Below are 25,745 nucleotides of genomic sequence, written 5' to 3'. Positions count from 1 at the left end.
GGAATTCCACAGTTCTCTTTGCAATTTGCTTCCCCTCAGCATCAATATGGCCCAGGGAAAAGGGGGTGATAGGCAACTGCTCAATTAAATCTTTCAGGACCCCCCCAGGACAGTGAAAATCACATGGCCGGAACTTTCTCTGAGCGGTTAATCCTGAGCAATTTGAAGGCTCCCAACTTTCACACATGCAACACTTTGAACAGCTTTGTGTTTTCCAAAACCAAATGAAAAGTGGTTGTAATTTGGTGCGAATTTCACACATGCACAAACAACTCTAAGGTTTGCCCTCATGAGGAAATCTTAAGTACCCAGTTAAACTGCTTCACTCCAGGGTTTATGACTGAGTCCAGTGGGTTCTGGGGAACAGGGCCTCTGCCGACTTCCTACTTTGTCTTTGTTGTTTTATGTGCAACTAACTGCACCTTGCTGGCCGCCAAAAGCTCAAAGAGAAGATTGCTTGCTAAGGAGCGTTCCCTTTCATAAGGAGCTGCCACCGCCTGCTAATTAACCGCTCTAGGCTCCAGCAGTTCCCTTCTTACTAGGAATCTCTTAGAAGGGCAAGCTTTTCTGCCCTGTCCTAAAGAAGCCACCTTGCCTACATCTCTAGGCAGCTTCCCCAGTAGGAATCCCCCTTCCCTTTTCCATTTACTTCTTAGAAAACAGGTTGCATCTGATAATAGTAAGATGCATGCCACACTTTTGTAGTAACAGAATTAATTTTTTTAATCTCCCACTCAGCCTCTCTAGAGCTTTAAAAATACTTATTAAAATTTATTAACTAATTAATTGTTTTAGTGATATATGTAAAACAATCAGAGAGAGAGAGAGAGAGAGAGAGAGAGAGAGAGAGAGAGAGAGAGAGAGAGAGAGAGAGAGAGCACACATGCATGGTGCATAACTCAAGAAGTCCAGGGTATTCCCTGAGATCCAGCTCAGGGCATCAGAGTTAGCAACAAGTGCCCAGAGTATTGTATTTTTGAGGAAAAGTAAAAATAGTTTTTAGAGGCAGTGCTAGAGTTTCATCTTCAAGGAATCCTTGAATTCCTGGGTCAGTAGAGGCTAAGCAACGAGAAAGAAAGATTTCTCTTCAGGAGGGACCAAGCACGCTGCGAAGTGCCTGCTGCTCTTATTTCTCAGCGCAGGCATAGATGGGAGTGGAAGATACAGGACAAGACTGAAGGAAATCCTCCCCATTGACAGCATTGTTTCACTCAAAATTTACCAAACAAGACCAAATGCACAAATATCTCCAAACCTCTTGTTCTACTTAGAACATGTCCTATCCTTTACCCAGAGTTCTCTGCGTGGTTCTGGGTTCCAAAAACAAATGCTATATGGAAATGGCACCTTGTGGCTTATGACCCCACTGGGGGGAAATCACATATAAGATATATACATTACAATTCTTTTTTGTTTGTTTTCTTTTTCAACATAGGGTTTCTCAGCACAGAGCCTGTCTGGAACTTGCTCTGTAGACCAGGCTGGCCTTGAACTCACAGAGAACCACCTGCTTCTGCCTCCAGAGTGCTGGAATTAAAGGTTTCTGCCACCACCACCGCCTGACACATTACAGTTCTTAACAGTAGTAAAATTACAGTTATGAAGCAGTAATGAAATAATTCTATGGTTGGGGGTCATCACAACATGAGGAACTGTATTAAAGGGTCGCAGCATTAGGAAGGGTGAGAACCACTGTCTAGACCATCAACATGAGGAACTGTATTAAAGGATCACAGCATTAGGCAGCTGTGAGAACCACTGTGTAGACCATCACCATGAGGAACTGTATTAAAGGATAACAGCATTAGGAAGGGTGAGAACCACTGTGTAGACCATCAACATGAGGAACTGTATTAAAGGATCACAGCATTAGGAAGGGTGAGAACCACTGTGTAGATCATCAACATGAGGAACTGTGTTAAATGGTCATGGCATTAGGAAGGCTGAGAACCACGGCCCTAGCTCATGAATGAAGGGGTTCAAGAAACTGAAAGGAACAGAGTACCCAGAAGGGATTATGTCACAATAGTCTCAGTGAGGATACAATCTGATTACACTGCTGTGGAAGCTGCTGATCTGGAACAGTTCCAGAGGGGTGGACAGGGTCAGCTGAAAAAGAGATAGGGAACAAAGAAGCTCTGAAATTCACCCCAGGAAACAGGAAAGAAAAATACCAGGTGGAGTTAGTTACTTTAAAAGCAGAGTGAATAAATGAGAGGTTTGGTTATTTTGTCACTATGCCAGCAGAGGGCGTAAGATACGATAAAGGTTTGTCTTTTCAGACTTGTGCAAAGGATAGGGAATATCAAAGGAGGGACATGGACACAAGTCTTTAAACATCACACACACACACACTTAAAGAGCAGTTTTTAAAATGAAAAGAAAAACCTTGTAGACTGCAAAATAAATGTGCCCTAAGTTTGGTGGTTGTGTCTGCTTAACCTTAGCCTGGAAGGAGGCAAGATTCTATGGCTTGCTTGCAAAGAGAATGCCAGCAGTAACTAAATTCTTTCCCTAACTTAGCTTACTTGTGTCCACTACAGCGCTAAGTCTCACATCTGGCTTTCCTCTGTTGTCATGCCTATGACCTTACTTCGCATCTATCGTCTTCACTTTCCACAACCATGATGGTACCCTAAAGTGTTTTCTTGCCACAAGTCCGCCCCATCGTCTGTTCATTCTTTCCACCTTTGTTTCTCAAAAGTTGTCCCAGCCAGCATTTCTTCCACCAGGGGCCCCATGAGCAGCGAGAAACACAGATGCTCAGGCTTCAGCCAAACCTACTGAATCAGATTGCTTTTGAACAAGACCCCCAAGGGATTCACGTGGAATTTATAATTTGGGGAGCTGTACACTACTTCCTGCCTTATGTTTTTAAAACAAGATTCTGACCATGTCAGTATCTCGTTTAAAATCATTTATGTCTTTTGCTCCCTGCCCCCCAGGGTCCACATTTGGGGGCTTGGCTTCACGTGCCAGTAAACGCTCTGGTATGCGTGGCTCCTAGCCACCTTTGCAGCTACGGAATCTCTCTTTCCTAACAACAGCAAACTTCTTGGTGGATCATTGTCTAGACAAGGTTTTCTAATCCTTTTTGCTTCTGAGACTCTTTTTCCCTTCTTTTTACCAGTTCTTGCTCTGTGTCCAGTTGGGTGTCCCCTCTGCCGGAAGTCCCTTGTGTTACCTACTATCCCATTTAGAGGTAGGAAGGTGCACTTTGGATGAGATCTCATGTTGGCCATGCATACATTCCTATGCAAAGGCACTTGGCCCTTGACATTGCTGTGATTATCAGTGTGCCCACATTGCCTGTGAGTCTACGTGTTCCTTCATAGTAATGACTGTGTTGCTCACATCTCTCTTATTGCACAGTAGAAAAGCACCTTGCACAGAGTAAAGTCTCAACAATGTGAACTGAACTGAAGAGAAGGTGGAAAGGGTCATACTGGGTAATTATATGCAGCATGACAAATGCAAGTGGGTCAAAATAAGCTTACAGTATAGACAGCATGAAGATCAAGAGAACCCAGAGAAGAGAATGAATAACAGAGGGATATACTAAAGGAGGGGTGAGGTGGACCTTTGAAGTGTTAAAGTACTGAAGACAAGGGTAACGCCAGTGAAGCAGTTCTCTGCTCTCATTATCATAGCCCAAACATATGGAAATGGAATCACAAGGCTGTAACTACCAAACCATCATTTATTCCATTACCAGTGTGGGAATGACCACTACTAGGGGAAACCAAATAATCATGTATGTGAGCCTCAATGTTCCAGATTCTGATGACACAAAGCAATGTCACTTCTGTGAAAACAGACCTTGTAAGCGGTCCAAATGCTAAGAGCTGTGTGACCACACACCAAGGTTTGTTCAAACGGTACTGGGTTATACCTATTGTGAAACGGTAGTTATTATTAGTGGACCCCGTCAATCTTAGAAGTATCCAAGTATGACGGATAAATTATGTGATCCCTGTGCAAATAGTCAGCACTTACAGCAGCCTTCTTTCAGCCCAGGGACCCTCTAAAGTACTGCCGAAGACTAATTTCATGAGCTATTCACTAAAATTCATTTTGAAGTTAAGATTATAGTGCAAATGCTAGAAAATTCCTAATTTTAAAGTATACAAATAAATGGTGTTTAATGGTTCACTATGTTGCACAGCCATCAAATTCTATCTAATCCTAGGACATTTTAATCACTCTGAAGAGAAATTTGATACAAATTAAGAGTCATTGCTCACTCATCCCTCCTGGCCCTTTAGGTCCTGGAAACCCTGAATTTGTTTTCTGTCTCTATGGATTTGATGAGTCTAGATATTTCACATTAATGGATTTATATAATAACTGTTTGTTGTGTCTGGCTTTTGATCATTTAATTTTCCAATGAAGGAAACTGAAGCTCAGGATAGACAAAGAAAAGTGAGAACTAGACTTAGGTGTGTCTGGTTGCAAACCCTGCATACTTTGTCACCATAATGTTCTGACTTCCTCTGTGCAAGGTGAGTGATCATCAGATGCATTCTTTTCAAAATGCTTACAAGTTTTCATTGTTGGAGAGTTCATTTAACATTTGGGAACAGTAAAGAATGAAGCTTGGTACAGTGGCACACATCTATAATCCCAGCCAGCCCTCTGGAGACTGAGACAGGAAAATTGTGAGTTCAAGACCTTCCTGGGCTACATAGGTAGACACTTTCTTCAAACAAAGAAAGAAACAAACAAACACAAAGTCAAAAATGATAAAGGACAAATATGGCAACTTAGTGGGACAGTGAGATGGCTCAGTGGGCGAAGGTGCTCACCATGCAAGCCTGGCAACCCGAGTCCAGACCCAGAAACTATACAAATTTGCAAAGAGAGAACCAACTCTAAAAAAATTGTTCCCTCATCTCCATAAGCTGTAACATATGTACTCACCCAGGCAAACATCCTACACACACACACACACACACACACACACACACACACACACACACACACGTATAATAAAAAATAAATAAAGTGGATTATCAACCTGGGTCATAGCTGTTGACTGACTTGTATTCCTGCAAAATTCATATGCTGAAACTCTCATCCATGATGTGACTATATCAGAAGACAGAGCTTTTGGAAGATGAAGTTGAGATCAGAAGGCTGAGGCCTTATCCATATGGCTAGTGGCCTTTATCAGCAATAGAAGAGAAATCTCTATGCCTTCCACCCTTTTTCCTTCTCTTTTTCTCCTCACACGTGAAAAGGTGCTGAGAAGGTGCTCTTACCAGGATGTGACTGTACCAGTACCCTCATGGTAGAGTGTCAGGTTCTAGAACTGTAGAAAGTTAATTTCTACGGTTTGAGTTGACATTTTGTTATACCCAATACAACACAGAAGAGACAGTCAAATTTTTGGGTAAAAATGTGTATTAACATAAAATATGATCAATTAATTCTCACTTGGGATATCAAGAACAGTTTCCTAAGGAGAGCATAAGAAATATTTTGAATGCTAGAGTCAACAGTAGAAATGAAAAAAAATCTAGAAGTTACTTCATGTAATATTGTACGTGTAATATTATACTTTTAAACTTTATTACATCCATTGAAATTCTCCAGAAATTATGACAAGTATAAAGCAGCAGTAAAAATAACCTATTATACTCTATTAGTATGCAATATTTTATTCTAATCTATCCTTTTCTGAAAGCTTAATTATGTAGTCCGTATGTGATTAAATTATTGAAGTATGCACTCAGTGGGACATGTGAGAATCCCTTTCTCAATCTTTTCTAAGGTGCTTGCTAATCTGTTAACTGATAAAATTTTGCGGAAGCAGAGATCAGTAATAAATTATACACACATACACACTGATAACTTAAATATGTCTGGTCAAATTTCACATTTATATACATGTGCCAATAATTCCCCATAAGGGCAAAAAAAGCCTTCCTGTTAGGTATGGTCTTCAGACTATGTTCTCCATTGTCCCTTTCCCATAAACCATATACATCTACCATTTAATATTGTTTCATTTAATATGGCAAGAGAATGTAGATGGTTGGGAAATGACAGTTAGGACAGAATTCTGTCAGTTTTTGATATATTTTCTTCTCTATTATTTTACTTTTTTCATGTTCAAAACAAATTTGACAGCACAGAGTGGTACCCCTTAGGTAGTGTTTATAAGTATTGCTTTAACTTTCATAGAAATGACTATAATAATGATAATAATAATAATAAAATAATGTATAATAATGAATACATGCATGTCATTTAGTCAAGGTGTCCAAGTATACTAACAAATCACACTGTCCAAAATATGGTGAAGAAAATAGTTGCTGATAAACATGGGACTTGATTGTTACACAGCAGCACCCACACTCATACTAAAGAAGCCTACTAGCTGTGAGCTTTTCTCATACCATTACATGCATTGTTGTTTTAAAGGGGGAAAGGAAAACATGGTCTGCACTGTTAAATGAAATTCGGTCAAGAGAATTTCTCCTGGCTTTGGTTATTTAACAATATGCAGTAATATACAGAGCAAAAAATGGAAAGACCCCCCATCCTATTTCCTCTGAAAGTATAATGATTCTGTTACAGTTTGCTGTGTCTCATTCCACACTCATTTCATCGTATTTGCCTCTATGTTATGCACATCTTCTACACACACTTACATATGTTTGTTCGTTAGGCTGTGACAGGCATCAGACTAAGATCTCATTGTGGATTATTTTTCGTACTCCTCATAATAATCCTCCGAGATAATTCCATCATTATCATCTCCATTTCAGAGACTGGTAAAGTGAGGCTCAGAGAGGTTCATTGGTTTTCCCAAGAGCATGCAGTGTTTGCTTTCTTCATGAGAGGGTTATCATACTAATGCACACCAATCCAATTAAATGTTTGCGTCAATGAATCTATGTACTCAGTAAATGCTTATTGAATGTGCACCTAGATATTCAAACCCATAGGCACCTGGAATGGGTAGCTAAATCTGTGAGCTACGTGATTTGTCCCCATGCATCTAGTCAGGAGTAGAGAAAGATTACGACCCAGATGTATTTTAACAAACTGGTTATGACAATTCTAGACACAAAGAAAGTTCAGTTACCTGAATTTTAGAACTAAACATTTAGAATATTATTGCCTCCATGAGATGAGGAATTTGGAGCCTCCACAAATCAGTGCTATTGGTTATGACCCAGTAAATTGGACATCATATAACTAAGTTCTGAAACATTTGCTTAAACTAACCCAAGGACTAGGGATGTGGTAGAGCACTTGTCTAGCATGTGTGAAACTCTAAGTTTGACTTCCGGTTCGTCAAAACTAAAAGTTCTGTTTAGAAGGCAGACAATGCTCTACTTCTATACAAGGGAGATGAAACCAAGACAAGAGTCAGAATTGGAGGCTCAATTTCTTGAGTAAGGAGACTGACTGGTGGCAGAGATGTCTCCAGAGGAGCTATATGCAAATGTCATAATGTGCCATCCTAACCAAGAGCAGACAAATATTCAGAAAATCAAAAGTCCTACAGGAGAATATAAAAAATTGTATATAAACAGACATTCTGAGAAAGAAATCAGAACACAAACGTAGAAGAATTGGATCGTAGTGGTAGAAAAAAAAATCAAAGGTTGCGTGTTGAGACAGAACCAAAATCCTACCTATTATGTAACACATTCCACAAAGCTGGCCAATTTCAACGTACACTAGGAAGGGAAATGCCTGTCCCAAGATGGGGGTGGAGTGCTTGAGCCACAGGAGCGCCCAGACTCCAACTGCAAAAACCTCAAAGGCTTCAAGAACTACTTGGCAACATTTGCAGGGATGGAAGAATCGGTGGATTATAGCAATAAACATGGTAGGGGATCTGAAGGAAGGGAGCAAAAAGAAAACCTTGCTTGAAACCCTTCAATAAATGGCTTTATATTTCTGTGACTACAGAAGCATATAAGTAAACACATGTATACAAACATATAGAGTATGGTAGTGATAATAGGGAGTAAGTGCCCTGATGGAAAATCAGAATAAGAAGAGGGAGAGGGAGGGAGGGAGGGAGAGAGAGAGAGAGAGAGAGAGAGAGAGAGAGAGAGAGAGAGAGAGAGAGAGAGAGAGAGATATCTCAAGCTTTTAAAATGGTTTGCAAAGAAACTGGAGTCTATGATGGAATTTAGTCCTCATGACAGGAATGGTGTTGGAAAAAGTATTGCTGTCATCCCTCTCTCTTTAGAAATTCTTTTTTTTCTTCATAATAAAAATCCCGTGGCAGCTCCTTGTCTGGAGGACTTTAAAAATAGGAGCGATTTCATCTGTCTGGAATGGTCTGTGTCAGCACTTGCCCGAGGCAAGGTTGCCACATAGGCACAAAACACCCCCACTTCAATCCCCCTATCCAGCACTTTCATGTCCCACTAGACACCCCCCATGCCCTTTGCACCCCCACTTCCAGCTCCAGGCTTGCCTCCCTTTTCTTGGCCCATAGCTTCACCATGATTTCCCACATCAAATCAAACCCGCCTTCCCTTAGTCTGGTGGCCTTCTCTCCAGGTGCGAGGGGGTGCAATCTCTTTTGCCCTTCGTGGCCCATTTGAGTTTAAAAATAGGACCCTGGTTAACCCGAATGAATCTTAAATTGGAGCTCTGTGCAGTGTTACCAAAGGAAGAAAGGGCAGGGGGAGAGGAGCATATTTTTGGCCAGTGGGGGAAGTGATGGGGAGGTGGGCTGCCTTCCTGGAAGCTATTAAATCCCAGATGTAGGCTCTGTTCAGTGTGCCACTGCCTTAGAGTGACCTCTGCCCTCGCTTGCTTGCTGCTAATTCTACGGCTCAGTGACTTCCAACTCTGCTTCCGAGCACCCACACCTGGGTTCTCTCTGAGCACTCTGAGCACGCTGGGACTTTGCTTTAACTAGGAGTTTTCGGTGGCATGTTTTTGTGCCGATCAGCCAGGGTCCAATTTTCCCATCGCCTTTTTCCCTGCAACAACGACACTTGAGTTCCGGGATGGTGGCGGTTAAAGCTATACGGAGTTCAACGAGATTTGCACATAGCCCTCTTCAAAAGTGCTTGTTCCCAGAGACGCCTAAGAAAGGCACCTCTTTGTGCTCACCGCGTGGGTGGGCTTTATGAAGAAAACTACGTTTGGCTTGTGTGACCAGAATACACTGTGTGAACATTCCGTGGGCAAAACTGCAAAATGAACTTCACTCAAAGAACTCCTATGAAGAGTTTGGTCAACTTCCTGTTAGAACAGCAGCCGCTTAAGAGCATCTACTGTACATCAAGCTCTGAGCTAGACTTGGGGAGGAATTTTTCAAAAAAGGGGGAAGGGAGACAAGCAGGGTAAGATGTGTCCTCTTGGAAGTATGCAGGGTGACTGGGAACTCAGGGTCCGCTTTTGGTTTAACCTCGTGAATCTGGAAAGCTCTTCTCGGGCAATGGCAACTGAGCTGAGTAGGAGTAAGTCACACCAAGGAAAGGTGGGAAGGGCAGGCAGGCTGTGGAGAAGGAATGACTTGAGCAGAAGCACAGAGGCACGAAGCAACTTGACATGTCAGGGGAGCTGCAAGCAGGCTGAGATTAGGAGAGCAACGTGTCAGGGAGAGGGGACAAGAAATACAGCTGGAGAGGCGAGCAGGCGGAGTGAGAGGAGGGAGCCGCCAGCCTCCCTGGCTAAACAGTGAGGCTCTACCCAAAGGAGATCCCCTCAAGGATTTCACATGGGACTCTGGTAGGGTCAGATTTACATCTTGATTAAACCGTCTGTCAGTTTGGGGGAAATCATTCAAGCAGCCTACAATAAATGAATTAAGAATTTTTATGTGAAGGATGAATGTGCGGATCTAGCCATGGTTGAGTGCACAGCTATCTCTTCCAAGAGGGCTTATCATTAGTCTGAGGAATTTGGGGGGATGTGGATAAAACCATCTGTAGGTAGATCTGTCTGCATCTGTAAAGCTCCTAACATCTTTAGGGGGCGTGCAGGTCCTCTAGATGGTGGGGTTTGAAGACATGCATTGCTTTATCGTGCATTACATGCTAGGAATTCAAACTGTGCTGTAATCTGTTCTGTTTAGCAAAAATCATCTGGAAAAGCACTCTTTAACCTGAGCTGCAGTCATCTCAATCTTTCTGAAAAGGAATATTTTGGATTAGAGTTCTGCAGCCATTCTGGAAATAATGTAAGTGGGTTTTATTACGGGGTTCTGTGTATCTAGAAATGCTTCAAAATGCAGTTTGCACCTAGGTACACAAGGCTCAATACCATATTAAAAATACAAAACCTATTTATACCTTGCAAAATGACTCTTTAAAACTGTGTTCCCTCCCTCTGCTTTGTTTATTAAGCTGCCTTGGTCTGCCAAACAAATTCTTCTGCCTCCTGATCCCTTTCTGTTACTCTTTGACCAGCTATCAAAGCTTTATCTATTTTGAATGGTTGGACCTTAACCCCCAGAATTAAGACTCCTGACCTCATGACTATTTAGGGAGGTTTCTTTCCCTGTTTCTCGGACCCTAACGATCAGAAGGTTCTTATGTTGCATTTTGCCTTGGCATATCTGCAATCCTGGTACTTTCCAAGAAAGGCTCGTTATTAAGTGGGCATTGGCAAGGGTAAGGATAGGGGGACTATAGGACTCCAATGTGAAGCCAAATGTCCTTATGAGTCTTTGTTGCCACTGATGAGTCTTGCTTGTGACACCTCTATCATCCTACCAAGGCAGGGAAGCAATGATTGAAATGCCAACAACACGGCTTATAGATCAACAGTGTTCACTGTTATTGGAGAACTATGAGGGGACCGACTGAGAATGGTGATGGTAAATTATATCATTGACACGGCTTTTTGTTTCCAACTATCTTTAGAAATCTAAATAGCCCGTGTATTTGCTCATTTGATGTTGACCTTTATCTGATACCTAAAAAGGAAAGAAAAAGAGCTGTGTTCACTACCACTGTGTCCTACCAATTGTTTCACTGATGCTATTACAGGTTTGGTTGGAACTTCTGAAGTCCATAACAAAGCAAGTAAAAAGTAAGTATGGAAGACCGCTCAAGGAATGTAGTCCTCAGTTCATGTTTGAAAAATACTCCTATAGCCCCACACAACTCCTCACCATACTAAAACAGGGAAAGGGGAGGCAGGGAAAGGGGCATCAGCCCGTCATCTGGTCAGTAAATTTAGCAATAGAGACCATTGTCCGAATTTTGTCTGTGATGAAGAAGTCACATGCTGGGTCTAGGAGTATATCTGAAAAGTTCTGGTAATGATACCACCTGCGGATTGCATGAAGGAATATATCTCACTCTGGGCCCTGTGACTCTTCGTGTAAACCTGTGATAATGCTGACCTTCTGCCTGAAGACTCTTTCCTTCCGTGCCATCACAAGCCTTGTCATTTGCTTCAGGTTAGATTTAAGTGACTATTCCTGTATCTTACACTGGCCCTCATTCATGGGACAAGGGTCCTGGGGCATGCCCATTTAATTAATTCCACAGGCATTTTTTTGCGAGTGGGTCTTTTAACACTTTGAGAAACCTTGCTTCAGTCTCTCTTTCTCGTTCCCTGGTCAACTCTGCTCTTCACATACTGATGCAACTTGTGACTCTGCTTCCCCAGGTTTCTGTGACTATGTCACACAATTCCAGTAGCTTTTGAACTGATTTTCTTCAATTAAGCATCCACATTGCTCTCCAAGGGATTGGCTGAAATATATAACCCTGACCACATCTCCCTCCTGCTTAAAATGCTTCCATGGTTCCCTAATTACCTCTAAAGTCCAACCTTATTAAAATGATACACAAAGTTCTTGACTCTATAGTAAGCACTTGGTCCCTGCCACTAACCATTTCAATTCCTACCTGTGCTAACCTCCTTAGCTGTCAACTCCAGGAAGGCTTCCTCAACCTAGGTTGTGTGGTACTCAAATTCCTCTGTTTACATATTTGTCTCTCCAACAAGACTGAGGGCACTTGAGTGTCTTTTAAATTCCACAGTATCTGTTTAGAATAATATCCGTCACATGAAGGGCATCCAGAAAAGATGCATTTAATGAATGACACTATTGCTTCTTGTGTATGGTTACTTCTGATCTAACAAACTTTATTCTTTTTTTCTGGTACTGAGGATGGAACCTCAGACCTTGTACATGCTAGCAAAGTGTCCTACCATTGAGCTCCACCCCCAACCTCAAGTTTCTCATTTTCAAATGCAAGTAGGTGTGAAAATATGTAGACGTGTTTTCCTAAGGCTATATTTTTAACGTTGATAGAGGCATTGGTTCACATTGTTTCTTAATCCTTATTATGAAAGAAATCTTTAAGACATCCATTCATTCATTCATGTGTTTGAGCTGAACCTATCCTTTTCTCGGGCGGGATTGAACTTTCACAGATAGCAAGTTGTAAATAGTCTTTCTGAATAACTCACTTCCTAAGAAAAGACAAAGCAGGCCTCAAATGGACATATCTTTACAAAAGAAAACCAAAGGGAGAAAGGGTGTGAAGGAGGGATAAGCTGGAGAGTTTCTCAATAGCTATCCATGTGATAGCAGGGTGCATGTGAAAAACTGAAATTTAAAATAAGTCTATGGAAAAGGATAATGGAGAGGGGATGAAAGTAGAACATTGTGTGTATGTGTGTATGTGTATGTACGTGTGCATCAGTGTGTGCGTGTGTATGTGCACGAGTGTGTACGTGTGTGATCTTAACTGTTGTAATGAGCATTTAATAAAACTTATGGAGATATTGTGTTTTAAGATCCTAAGGAGGTTGTTTTCAAATTTATGGTGAAATTTTTCCCAGTGGACCCTGGACACCTTCGGGAAGAACTCACGAGGTAAGGTGTTTAACTGTATGTGTGCTGAATGATGTTACTTGAGAATACCCATCCTCCAGCTATTGAAGAAAGAGCTATGGTTCCTTTTTGCATGGCTTAGGTTTAAGTCACTCTCTGAGACAAGATGAGGGGCTAGAAACAGGGAGGATTTGGTTCTTCCCCCAAATGTTAATCTCTTCAGATTTCAGAACTAAGAATGGGTGAGTGGCAAACCTGGGCGGCATTTTGAGGTTTAATCCACTAACGGCCACAGCGGTATGCAGGCTGTTTCATGCCATCTGTGCTTCATCAGCATATAGCTTTGAGGCCAGCCCATGCTCATGAGCATTGAAAATGAATGTGTATAAGGATGTATTCCATAGGTGGAAAGGAAACATTCTGTGATGACGATATGTGCTTATGAAAATGCTCTTTATAATTGCAGTAAAACCTACTTTAGCAAAATGACATTGGCGCTATAAAACTCCTCGAAAACATAGTCTGCTTTCTAGACTGAGACTGCTTCATACAGAAAAGATCTAGGTCGTTAGATTATAGATAAGGAACATGTCCTGGAAGCTAAAGTTAACTTGAATTAGAAACCACAGGTTCATTTCCCTGGAGTCTGCCCCTACCACATGGGGCAGACTGACTTACTCCTTTGGTGTGGGGTCTTTGCACAGTTGCTTGCCCCGTCTTCCCTGCTTCTCTCCACATTTGTCTGCTGTCAATCACTTGCCAAGATAGTTTGATATTTTGCTATGTAAACTAGTTTGTATTCACTAACTCTTTGTAGTTGGGTTTTAAACTATGACCAATTTTTATGGAGATGAACTTTCTCGAAAACGCGAGAAACAATAATTGGATGATAAATGTTTAATCAATTATTCAGAGTAAGGATCTGTAGCAGGCAGCCGCCTTCTTAGGTGATAGATAGCCCATTACTACTGAGGCAGAATGTTGCCTTCTTCACAGCAATGGACAGTCAAATGACAAAAAGCTTCCTTTCTTCTTGCTAAGAACAAACTTAAATTTTCTTTTGCTTTTGAAATTGGGCTAATTAATATCATATATATCTACATTTGAAAACAGGCAATGGTAAATGTTAAGATTACATTAAGTTTTCCTTGTTGCTCCATTTAAGAATAGCTAACTGAGCCGGATGTGATCACTCATGCCTGTAATCACAGCACAGGTCGAGGCAGGAGGACTGCCATGAGCTTGAGGGTAGCCTGGGATATGTAGGGAATTCTGGGCTAGCCTGGGCTACAAAGTGGGACTTGGTCACACACACACACACAGACACACACACACACAATAACACAGCAGCAACTACTAACAGAAATAAAAACTATCTGTTGTAGATATTAAAAATATACCTTGTTTGGGGCCAATGCATGGATTTCTGAAAATATTACACAAAAATAGCTGTTTTAACTGAGTCATTTCTAGTGCATTAGAGGTACTCACTATTTGAAGGGACATAATGGTTAAAGCTTCCATGAACTGAATAATCACTTGACAAGATTCCTCAGAGCAGATTTTCTTTACCTCCTGCAACTAGTTATCTTTTATTACATTGCCTTCAGGGCGTTAGCTATTGAGGACTCCACATAGAATTTAGTCTGGAAAATTACATTTTATATAGGGAAATACAGTTGGTAGTGCATGTTTTTGCATATAGAAGACATTGGAACTGGTTTTTGCTCTGGACAAGAAAGCAGACAACAGTAGAGCCTTTCTTCTACACTTATTCACCAAAATGTGGACCCTGTGTCTGGAGAGATGGCTAATTACAAAAGCACTTGCTACACAAGTTCAAATTCCTGCAACCCACAGAAAGCTGGAAACAGGCATATCTGCAATTCCAGTGTTTCTACACTGAGATAAGAGGCATACCTAGAAGCTTGCAATCCAGCTAAATTAATGTACAAAATCCTATTTACATAAGGTGGAAGACAGGGATTGACACCCAAAGTTATTCTCTGACCTCTGAACACACACGTGTGAACAAGCATGTACACACACACACACACACACACGTAAAAACACAAAAGTGAGTTCTCCTTTACTAAGTTCTTAAGTGTGTGTGACAAATACTCAGTTCAGTAGAGCCCTAAACACAAACCTGCATTTTATGGTCCTCGATGAAGGTTCTGCAATCCCTGAGTTCATCAACCATTAGTTTACACCTGCTATTTGTAAAGTACTCAGATGGGCTCTCGTTGATGGTAACATAGCAATGCAGACAAGGGAATAAGGTTGGCACAGGCATGGCTTGATGGCCTTGATTCCTGAAATACACTTTTTGGGTAGGTAGTCTACATTCAGTGGCAGATGTTAGGTCTGGCCATAGTTTCAGTATCTTAGAGTGTTACCAACTGTTCGGAAGGGCCTGGCCCCTGTCTTGCTATCATTGCATCATGGAGTGACTGCCCCTGCTCCACTAGCCTCTGGAATTCTTATGGTCCTTCCTACCTGACAGCTGTTTGTGTTCTCCCGGAGTCCGCTCAGGCCTGCTGAGGTTCCTGATTCTCTAGCTCAGGGTGTGGTTGTTTCCATAGCATGAAGTACCAGAAGAGGGTTGGCTGGGTCCCTCAAGCTGGTGGCAACCTACAGCCAGGGCAATTCCTAACTGTTGCAGAACCTGCCAATTTGCTGGGTCAGCCAGTTGTGGGATGGGGTTGGTTTGGTTCTGAAGCAAAGTGTATGCATGGTTCACCCCCAAAAAGGCCCCCAGCTTCCAGATGCTGTTCCTTCCTTCGATTATCTTGGGTCTGGAAGAAAGGCAAATTTCCTTCTATCTTCCTGCTTCTTTGTCAAGATCTTTTCCTCAAACCCTTTGCAGATATCTTTTTACTCTTCAAATAAAGAAGGATTTGGCTCTGGGAAGGCTTCCATGTAGTGACAACTGCACAGCATTGATGGTGTCACACATCTTGCAATGTAAGTACCAAAACTCTACTTCGTGGCCCATTCACCAGGGATAGAGCCAAGCAAAGGACTTTAACACCTTCAATTTTCCTGCCTGGCATTGCATTCAGCCTTAAGGGGCGAGGGGACCTGGTTCAGACACAGTGAAATGATGCTTCATTGAGATTCGAATAAAATCTTGCCCCTAACTACCTTGCCATTACAGTAAAGCAAGTTATTTTATTTCTCTGGGCCTGAATGTTCTCGTATTTAAAATAGTGACAAAAATGACGTCTCATGGAGGTGCTTCTGATGGTCTTATCCTATCTCAGTGCACCAGCCCTGCTGTCACTGTCCCTTGACTTGCTGTCCAGGGTCTGGTTTGAACAATTCTTGCCATGGACTTCACCAAGTAGGCCACACTCCTTCAGTTTTCCCTAGGCTGTATCGCAGTTCCATGTTTTCTGCAGGGAATAAATCATGGAGGGGAGAAAGTGGATAGAGGTTAAAAGGTACCAGGCATAAATGAGTGTTCCCCATGTGTTAGCAGCCAAGTAGTTTGACTAGAAGGAACATGATAGGTAGAATAGAGGAGGCCTGGGGAACAGTGGGGGCCTGCCTGGGAGGGAATTACTCAGGCCAGGCCATGCTGTTCCTGCAGCCTGGAGGGTAGGGTCTAAGCAGAGGGAGATAACATCTCTTCGAAGGCCAGCTGGACTTTATTTTGAAATGGCCTCCCAAGAATACACTGTTCCTTGATAATCCTGCAGAACCATAACTTTAGGTGGTTTTCTTTTTTGCTTATTTCATAAGTTCATTTCTGACCTCTGTTCATTACCTTCCTACCAGTCCATAATTGGTAGATTTCAGATTTTGCTGAGAACAACACTGTGAAATGCTTGGAAAGGGACAGCATCCTAGGCAGTGTATCAAGTGACTCCCAGTTGGGAAAAGAGAGCTCTGGACTACTAGAAAGGCCATAGATGGAAAATGCCATAAGAGTCAAGGAAAGCTGATGGAGGAGGTGGATTTTGTACTGGAGCTTAAAGGAATATATAGGAATTGAATGTGAATATGGGCAGAGAAGAAAGCATAAAAATGGTAGTGGGGCTGGGCCATGGTGGTTCATGCCTTTAATCCTAGCACACGGGAGGTAGAGGCAGGCAGATCTCTGTGAGTTTGAGACCAGCCTGGTCTACAGAGCTAGTTCCAGGACAACAGCCTCCAAAGCCACAGAGAAACCCTGTCTCGGAAAACAAAAAAAATGGTTGTGGGTCATCACATATAGGGTATGAAGAATAACCATACATAGCTCATGAATAGTGTCTAGGATATATGGTGACAAATGAAGTATCATCTTGAAAGGTCTTGAGGGCCAAGTGTCATGCATGACATGGGGTAGAGCAGATAGGAGGAGCATCCTTCTCCATTAGTTACCTCTTTAGACAGCAGTTCAGAGGTGGGGCTCCAGGTAACTTCTTTTGGGGGAGCCCAATTTTATTCTTAACAGTACTGCCTTGTGGAGTTTGGCTTTGCCTAGTGGCCATTTTGGGTAAGACCCAGAATACTTCAACTTTTCCAGAAGGTTTGTGGTCAAGACACATTCATTTTGTGGAGAAAAGGATGTGGCTCTAGTGAGTGAACACTTCACAGTCAATCCCAGTCAGACACAGAGCCCTCAAGGTCACGCACAGCCCAATTGCTCATTTATCATCCATTTGCTCACCTGCACAATACTTGCTGGGTGCCTGCTGCAGGCTAGACATTCAAGAACCTGAGCACTCTGACTTTGGCATATTATCACTTACACCTCTTTTATGCACCTCTAGTCAGATAGTCCCTACCAAACATGATTTGCATAATTCAAATTAATCTTACTTCTTCGAAACTCATAGTATAATCTTGCTTTGTCATTCACTAAACAACAAAAACTATGGAGTGAGTGCCACCTTGTTAGTTCCTGTCATAGGCATTGAGAGTACAGCAGTGAGCTACAACACCAATCCTTGTCTTCATGGAGCTCACATTTTGGCAGTGCAAGAGAGTCAGACAACGACCAAAATAAGAAAACAATCTGTGATGAATGTTCAGAGGTGTTGAGCATAGACGGGAGATGGGTGAGTCCTAGGTGTGGGTACTGAGTTTTTCAATAAAGTGTGGGAGTTAAGCCTACTGTAAGGGTGACAGTTCAATGAAGCTCTTAGGAGGCACAAAAGTAAGCCAAGGGGCCAAGTTCAGTGACATAGAGGTCCACACATAGGGAACACTGAAAAAGGCCAGAGGGGAGGTGGTGTTTAGAAACATCAAGAAGGCTTTGTGACTGCCTGGGGCCTTAGTGAGTAAGTGGAGGGGAGTTAAAATTCCATTAAAGACCTAGAGTACAACTCTCAATGAGCTGCGAAGCTGTTAAGGGCAGAAGACTGAGGTAGAAGAGAAAGAGCGTTCCCTTTTAATCTTTAGAAGCACCTCTATTATAAGGGATTCTTGGCCTCCGCTCTAAATATAAGAACAAAATCTGAATTAGATTTTAAGAAAATCATACTGACTTGTTTGGTAAAATCTAGAACTTAGAAGGACATGGTGGTAATAGAGACAATAAGAGAAGATTTTTAGGAGAGATGATAAGAGTAGGACCAGAAAGGCCTAACATTTGACATAACATTTGTTATAATTACAAGTGAAAATTAACTGTACAAATTCATGTATTTCACTGTGCTATTTCCATGTACACATGTCATTCTTTGATCAAGAATGTCTGAAGCTTCTAACTCCTCACCTTTCCTAATATTTGGTATTATGGCTATCCTAGTAGGTATAAAGAGATATAAAAAACTAGCATTTTCCTTTATTTTTTAAAGATTTATTTATTATGTTACACTGTTCTGCCTGCGTGTCAGAAGAGGGTACCAGGTCTCTTTATAGATGGTTGTGAGCCACCATGTGGTTGCTGGGAATTGAACTCAGGACCTCTGGAAGAGCAGTCAGTGCTCTTAACCTCTGAGCCATCTCTCCAGCCCTTTATTTTTATTCTTTGTTGTTTCCTACAATGAAATATGGTCAGACCCCACTGGTTTTCCACTCCACTTCCCTCTGTATCCCAAAATATATTCCCCTCCCAACTTCATGTCTTCTATTTTGTTTTGAAAACCCATTAAATATAGTTAGTACTGCCCCATAGGCATGGATATGGGGCCATCCACTGGACCATGGGGAATCCTCCAGTGGCTAGACCTCAAAGCAGAATGATTCTCCCTTCTCCAGCAGCTGTCAACTGCCAGTGGCTCCTCACTAATGCCTGGGCCCAGAGACTACCTCCCATTTGTACTAGAATTTGGGTTGGTTTGATCTTGTGGAGGTAATCACAGCTATTGGGAATTCATAGTTTACTAGCCCTGTGTGGTCACAAGACAGCATTTCCCAGTTCACTAGCCCCACTGAAGCCATCTGCCCCTGGACTTCTTTTGGTTGGAAGACATTTATGGCTGCTTCTATTTCTTTAGGGGTTATAGATCTGTTTAATTTGTTTATCTGTTCTTCATTTAATTTTGGTAAGTGTTATCTATCCAGAAAATCATCCATTTCCTTTAGATCTTCCTATTTAGTGGAGTACAGGTTTTCAAAGTATGATATGATGTTTCTTTGGATTTCCCCAGTGTCTGTTGCTTTGTCCCCTTTTTAGCATGCTCTCTCTCTGTCGTTTGGTTAGGTTTGATAAAGGTTTGTCTATCTTGTTGATTTTCTCAAAGAACCAACTCTTTGTTTCATTGATTCTTTGTATTGTTTTCTTTGTTTCTACTTTATTGATTTCAGCTCTCAATTTGATTATTTCCTGGCACCTACTCCTCCTGGGTGAGTTTGCTTCTTTTTGTTCTAGAGCTTTCAGGTGTTCTGTTAATTCTCTAGTGTGGCAATTCTCCAGTTTCTTCATGTGGGCACTTAGTGCTATGAATTTTCCTCTTAGAATTGTTTTCAAAGTTTCCCAAAGGTTTGGATATGTTGTGCCTTCATTTTCATTGAATTCTAGGAAGACTTTTATTTCTTTCTTTATTTCTTCCTTTCCCCAGGGGTGATACAGTTGAGCATTGTTCAATTTCCATGAGTTTGTGAGGTTTCTGCAATTTGTGTTGACATTGAATTCTAATTTGAAGCCGTGGTGGTCCTACAAGATACCAGGGGTTATTCTGATCTTTTTGTATCTGTTGAGGTTTGCTTTATTGCCAAGTATGTGGTCGATTTTAGAGAATGTCCCATGTGGTGCTGAGAAGAAGCTATATTCTTTTTTGTTTGTGTGGAATGTTCTATGGATGTCTGTTAAACCCAATTGGGTGATAACTTCTGTTAGTTCCTTTGCTTCTTTGTTAAGTTTCTGTCTGGAGGACCTGGTTAGTGGTGAGAGTGGGGTGTTGAAGTCTCCGACTATAAATGTGTGGGGTTTAATGTGTGATTTGAGTTCTAGTAATGTTTCTTGTATGCACATGGGTGCCTTTATATTTGGGGCATATATTTTCAGAATTGAGACTTCTTCCTGATGGATTTTTCCTATGATGAATATGAAATGACCTTCTTTATCTCTTTTGATTAATTTTAGTTTGAAGTTTATTTTGTTAGATATTAGGATAGCTACACCTGTTTGCTTCTTACATACATTTGATTGGAAAGTCTTTTCCCAACCCTTAACCTTGAGGTAGCATCTGTTTTTAAAATTGAAGTGTGTCTCTTGTATGTAGCAGAAGGATGGATTCTGTCTTCGTATCCATTCTGTTAGCCTGTGTCTTTTTATAGGTGAGTTAAGACCATTGATATCCAGGGATATTAATGACCATCGATTGCTGATTCTTGTTTGCTTTGGATCCATTTTTGGTGGTAGTTTTGTGTGTGAGTTTTCCCCTATTTCTGTTAAAGTAAGATGATCTATTGCCCATGTTATGTTGAGAGTAGTTAATTTCCTTGGGTGGTAGCTTTCCTTCTAGAACTTTCTGTAGGGCTGGATTTGTGGATACATATTGCATAAATCTGGTTTTGTCGTGGAATATCTTGTTTTCTCCATCTATATAGCAATTGAGAGTTTTGCTGGGAATAGTTGTCTGGGCTGGAATCTGTGGTCTCTTAGTGTTTGTAGAACATCTATCCAGGACCTTCTGGCTTTCATAGTTTCCATGGAGAAGTCAGGTATAATTCTGATAGGTTTGCTTTTATATGTTACTTGGCCTTTTTCCTTTGCTGCTTTTAATATTCGTTCTTTATTCTGTATGTTTGGTGTTTTGATTATTATGTGGCAAGGGGACTTTTTTTTTGGTCTAGCATATTTGATGTTTGGTAAGCTACTTTAATAGGCATCTCCTTCTTCAGGTTGGGAAAGTTTTCTTCTATGATTTTGTTGAATATGTTTTCTGCATCATTGAGCTGGGCTCCTTTACCTTCTTCTATATCTATTATTCTTAGATTTGGTCTTTTCACGGTGACCCATGTTTCATGGATATTTTGTGTTAGGGATTTGTTGGATTTAAGACTTTGTTTTGTCAATGAATCTATTTCCTCTAGTTTATCTTCAGTGCATGAGATTCTGTCTTCCATCTCTTGTATTCTATTAGTTATGCTTGCATCTGTGGTTCCTGTTTGTTTATTCAGCCTTTCAATTTCCAGCATTACCTCAGTTTGTGGGTTTTTTTTTAATTTTCTCCATTTCGGTTTTCAAGTCTTGAACTGTTTGAATTGTTTCCTTCATCTGTTTGATTGTTTTTTCTTGGCTTTCCTAAAGAGATTTGTTGATTTCTTGAATTTTTTGCTTTGTGATTTCTTCCATTTCTTTAAGGGATTTTCTCATATCCTCTTTGCAGGACTCTATCGCTTTCAGGAAGTTGTTTTGAAGGTCATTTGTTTCTGTTTCATCCGTGTTGATATGTCCAGGTCTTGCTGGTGTAGAGTGTCTAGACTCTGGTGGTGTCATACTGGTTTTTCTATTGTTGGCTGTGTTTTTGTATTGCCTTCTTCCCATCCCTTCTTTCAGTGGGAGTTTGTGGGGACTCTTCCTCTCCTGGTGGGTTTGGGTCTAAGGATCCCTTCCAGTGCGTTCAAGTAGGTCCAATACTCTGATAGGTGCAGGTGGGTCTGAGGCACTCTCAAGCACAGGGCAGAGAATGGAGGGCACTGAAGACTGAGGTGTGGCCAGACTCAGGGTGATCTTTCTGGATGGGGCGGGTCCTCTCTAGGTGCAGAAAACGCCCAGGGAGACAGAAGCAGAGGGATGTCGGGATTGGAGTTCAGAGCAAGGCCCCCACTCACCTCAAGCAAAGGGCAGGGACTGGAGGGCATTTTCACATGGGTTTCCATTTGTTCTGGAACAATTCATTGAAATGATTTTTATTTCTTCATTGCATTATCTTGGCACCTTTGTCAAGAACAATTGTGAGAGTTTAATTCCTGACTTTTCATTTATGCTTCACTGTTCTTTCTTGTTTCTTGGTCTTCTATAAATATTGGATTTTCGTGTCTCCAGAAGACAGTTGTTTCTTTTGGTTTACACTCTAAAACTTTTACTTATCTTTTTGTCATCTGCTTGTACTTACTATGCTCACAAGTACAATTTTGGGTGATGGGACCAAAACAGGCATCTTTTTTTTCATTTTTTAAAATTTAAATTAGAAACAAGTTTTCTTCACATGTCAATCCCAGCTCCCTCTCCCTCCCCTCCTCCCCCACCCCTGCACAATGCCCCCCAGCCCCCCTCGCAATCCTACTCTGATCCCCAGAGAGAGTGAGGCTCTCCATGGGGGATCTCCAGAGTCTGTCTTTTCATCCAGGGCAGGGCCTAGGCCCTCCCCCTAGAGTCCCAGCTGAGAGAGCCTCCCATATTGTGGCATGGGCAATCAAAGTCCATTTGTATGCCAGGGATAAATACTACCCAAGGCTCCATAGATTGCCTAGGCCTCCTCACTGACACCCACATTCAGGGTATCTGGATCAGTCCCATGCTGTCCTCCTAGCCATCAGTCTGGGGTCCAAGAGCTTGTTTCTGTGGGTTAAACCAGCCCAATCTGACCCCTTTGCTCATCAGTCCTCCTTTTCTGTCACTGGATTCCAGGAGTTCAGTTCAGTATTTAGCTGTGGGTGACTGCTTCTGCTTCCAACAGTGACTGCATGAAGGTTCTTTTTCCCAGACTCTCTGACAGTGGGATTGTAAGCTGACACTCTCCTGGTTCATGTCTAAAATCCATAAATGAGTGAGTACATACCATGTTTGTCTTTTTGTGACAGGGTTACCTCACTCAGGATGGTTTCTTCTAGTGCCGTCCATTTGCCTGCAAATTTCAAGATTCCATTGTTTTTTTTTTTCTGCTGAATAGTACTCCATTGTGTAAATGCACCACATTTTCTATATCCACTCTTCAGTTTAGGGGCATCTAGGTTGCTTCCAGGTTCTGGCTATTCCAAATAATGCTGCTATGAACATAGTGGAACAGATGTCCTTCTGTAAGAATGTTCATCTTTTGGGCATATGCCTAAGAGTAGAATTTCCTTGGTTAACATTATCCCCAGATATTTGATGCTGTTTATGGCTATTGTAAAGGGTGATGTTTCTCTGATTTCTTTCTCAGTCACTTCATCATCTGTATATAATAGGGCCACTGATTTTTTTTGAGTTTACCTTGTATCCTGCCACATTGCTGAAGGTGTTTATCAGCTCTAGGAGTAACCTTGCGGAGTTTTTTTGGGTCACTTATGTAAACTATCATATCACCTGCAAAAAATGAAAGTTTGACCTTTTCCTTTCCAATTTGTATCCTCTTGATATCCTTTTATTGTCTTATTGCTCTAGCTAGAACTCATGGACAATATTGGAAAGGTATGGACTAGGTGGGCAGCCTTGTCTTGTTCCTGATTTTAGAGGAATTGCGTTGAGTTTCTGTCCATTTAATTTCATCAAAACAGGCATCTTTATCTTACTCCTGATTTTAAGGGGAAGTCTTTATTCTCTTGCCCTGTGACATGAATATATTGTTAGCCACAGGTTATTTTCATAGATAACTTTTACCAGGTTGAACATGGTTCCTTCAATTCCTTTTTAATATGGTGTTCATAGCATTGGGCGTGTATTTTACTCAAAATGAGAGTACCACAGAATTCCACATGAATTTGAATGAAAGTGGGAAAGAATGTATGGGAGGCTGCGGAGTGTAGAAGTGCAAGGGATTAGTGTTATAGTTAAGTTATGAACCAAAAAGAGGAACATATACAAACAACAGGTGTGGTTATATGTCTTCTTGCCCAGTTGTCTTAGATTAAAAGTCACAATGGAGAACAAGGTTTTCTAAACTTTGACTTTAAGAGAAATAAATAATCAGAAGGTAACTCATATGAGTCTTAGACACAGAAGAAGCATAACAATTCCAAAGAAGACAAAAGTCAAAGAAGTTGGAAGCCCTTTGCTGTAGGGGCAAAACATTGTAAGGATGCAGCTGCTAGTTCAGGTTTAATCCTGTAATAGTAGTCCCCAACAATAAACTGGAGACATCTGTAAAAGAGATAAACTGCCAGCTATTTGGAAAGTATGATTTGTCTATTGGGGACTCAAATTGTTGTGGATTTGCTAAATTCCCAGAGTGCAGATTGATGACTTGGCTGTAGCTTGCTTGCACTCTAGTTAGTATTTTATTCTCTGCTTATGATAATGGATAATCACAGTGGAAAGAAAATTGTGGCAGTATTATTTTTTACTAGGTTTCTCATAGGAAAACGCCAGAGACTAACTAGGTGGTTTAAATGAGAAACACGATTCCTCACCACCCTAGAGATTGGGAGTCTAAGATGAAGATGTTGGAAGGTTTGCTACATTTTGAAGCCTCTTTCGCCAGCTTAATGAAGGCAGTCTTCTTGCTATGTCTTCACACAATTTTTTTTGTTCTGAGCACTCATCCCTAGAATCCCTGCATGCCTGGCTTTCCTCTTTTTAAATGGATACCAGTTAAGTTGAATTACAGTTCTCCGCTGATGTTCTCAGTATCAACGTAATTCCTCAATGAAGTCAAGCCACTAAGGGACAGGATTTCAACTTACAAATCTGGGAAAGACAAAATTCAGTCTGTAACAGGGGCTAATTGAAAATAGGCAAATACTACAAAAAGGGAATAGAAGATGGAAAACCTAACGAAATATTTAAGTGTGAATTTGGAGTTTTTAATGTCTGTTCTGTGTGTGCAGCCCAAGATGGAGGCTGAGATTTCACAAAAACCCTCTGCCTGTGGTGTGATAACAAGTCTATTAGTTTTCCTCTGTACAAACAGAAATATTCTTAAAGCACGGGGTGGGAGGGGATTGGGCTATAGCAGCTGCAGAGAAAAGACTTTTGGGGGTGAACAGGAGGTTTCTTAGGTTGTACATTGTTTAATTCCTCAACGGAAATGGGAACAATGTCACTTTTCTCTTGTACAGCAGAATTAGGAGACTTTCATGAAGAAACAGTTAGGAAGCATCTGGTACAAACCCGGTATTTACCAAGCCAAGACTGTTTGGAGAGCAAGATCATGCAGTTTCATCAGCAGCACATGTAAGTACTTCCCTGGACACCCACCTTCCCATTAGAGGACACTGAAGTTAGGACAGGCTCTTTATAAGGCAAGCCTTTAAGTCTCAGGAAAACACTCAACTCCTCATATGTCTCTCAGAAGAAAGGTGTTGGGGGGTGAGTTTTGCTGCATTTTTCGGGCTCATTAATCCTTTCCCATTGCAGTGGCCGGAGCCCAGCAGAATCAGACATTCTGCTGCTGGACATAGCAAGGAAGCTGGATATGTATGGCATCAGACCTCAGCCTGCCAGTGATGGTGAAGGGATGCAGATTCACCTGGCTGTTGCTCACATGGGAGTACTGGTGTTGCGGGTAACCATCCTCCCCTTGAGTCCCCTTCAGTGTGCTGGGAGTGGTGATCATGGCTTTCACTTGAGTATCTGTTCCCCAGAGGGTTTATAAGACTTTGTCTTGCCACCAAATAGAAGGGAAGTAGAATGTGTAAATGGTGTACATAAGCTGTAGGC

General features: G+C 41.5%; 1 protein-coding gene across 6 annotated transcripts in view; it reads left to right on the top strand.

Moving 5' to 3' along the window:
- Positions 1 to 25,745, top strand: part of Frmd7 (FERM domain containing 7) — a 47,607-nt gene that overhangs the window by 14,919 nt on the left and 6,943 nt on the right. For 3 of the 6 annotated variants that reach the window (XR_005876861.1, XM_040744615.1, XM_040744616.1), the window contains 7 exons: positions 10,061 to 10,165; positions 10,977 to 11,019; positions 12,745 to 12,823; positions 15,651 to 15,748; positions 19,526 to 19,564; positions 25,145 to 25,259; positions 25,443 to 25,590. Coding sequence is in view for 5 of the 6 variants with exons in the window: in XM_040744615.1 (XP_040600549.1) it covers positions 10,061 to 10,165; positions 10,977 to 11,019; positions 12,745 to 12,823; positions 15,651 to 15,748; positions 19,526 to 19,564; positions 25,145 to 25,259; positions 25,443 to 25,590 (627 nt within the window). In the remaining variant the exon portion in view is untranslated. The remainder of the gene's footprint in view (positions 1 to 10,060; positions 10,166 to 10,976; positions 11,020 to 12,744; positions 12,824 to 15,650; positions 15,749 to 19,525; positions 19,565 to 25,144; positions 25,260 to 25,442; positions 25,591 to 25,745) is intronic. The other 3 variants (XM_040744618.1, XM_040744619.1, XM_040744617.1) reach the window with 3 other exon arrangements.

This window comes from Mesocricetus auratus, unplaced genomic scaffold, assembly GCF_017639785.1.
Source record: "Mesocricetus auratus isolate SY011 unplaced genomic scaffold, BCM_Maur_2.0 Super-Scaffold_100003, whole genome shotgun sequence".
In the NCBI taxonomy this organism is placed as follows: Eukaryota; Metazoa; Chordata; class Mammalia; order Rodentia; family Cricetidae; genus Mesocricetus; species Mesocricetus auratus.
The sequence above is the reverse complement of the archived record's forward strand: the minus strand, read 5'-3'. Positions and strand labels throughout refer to the sequence as shown.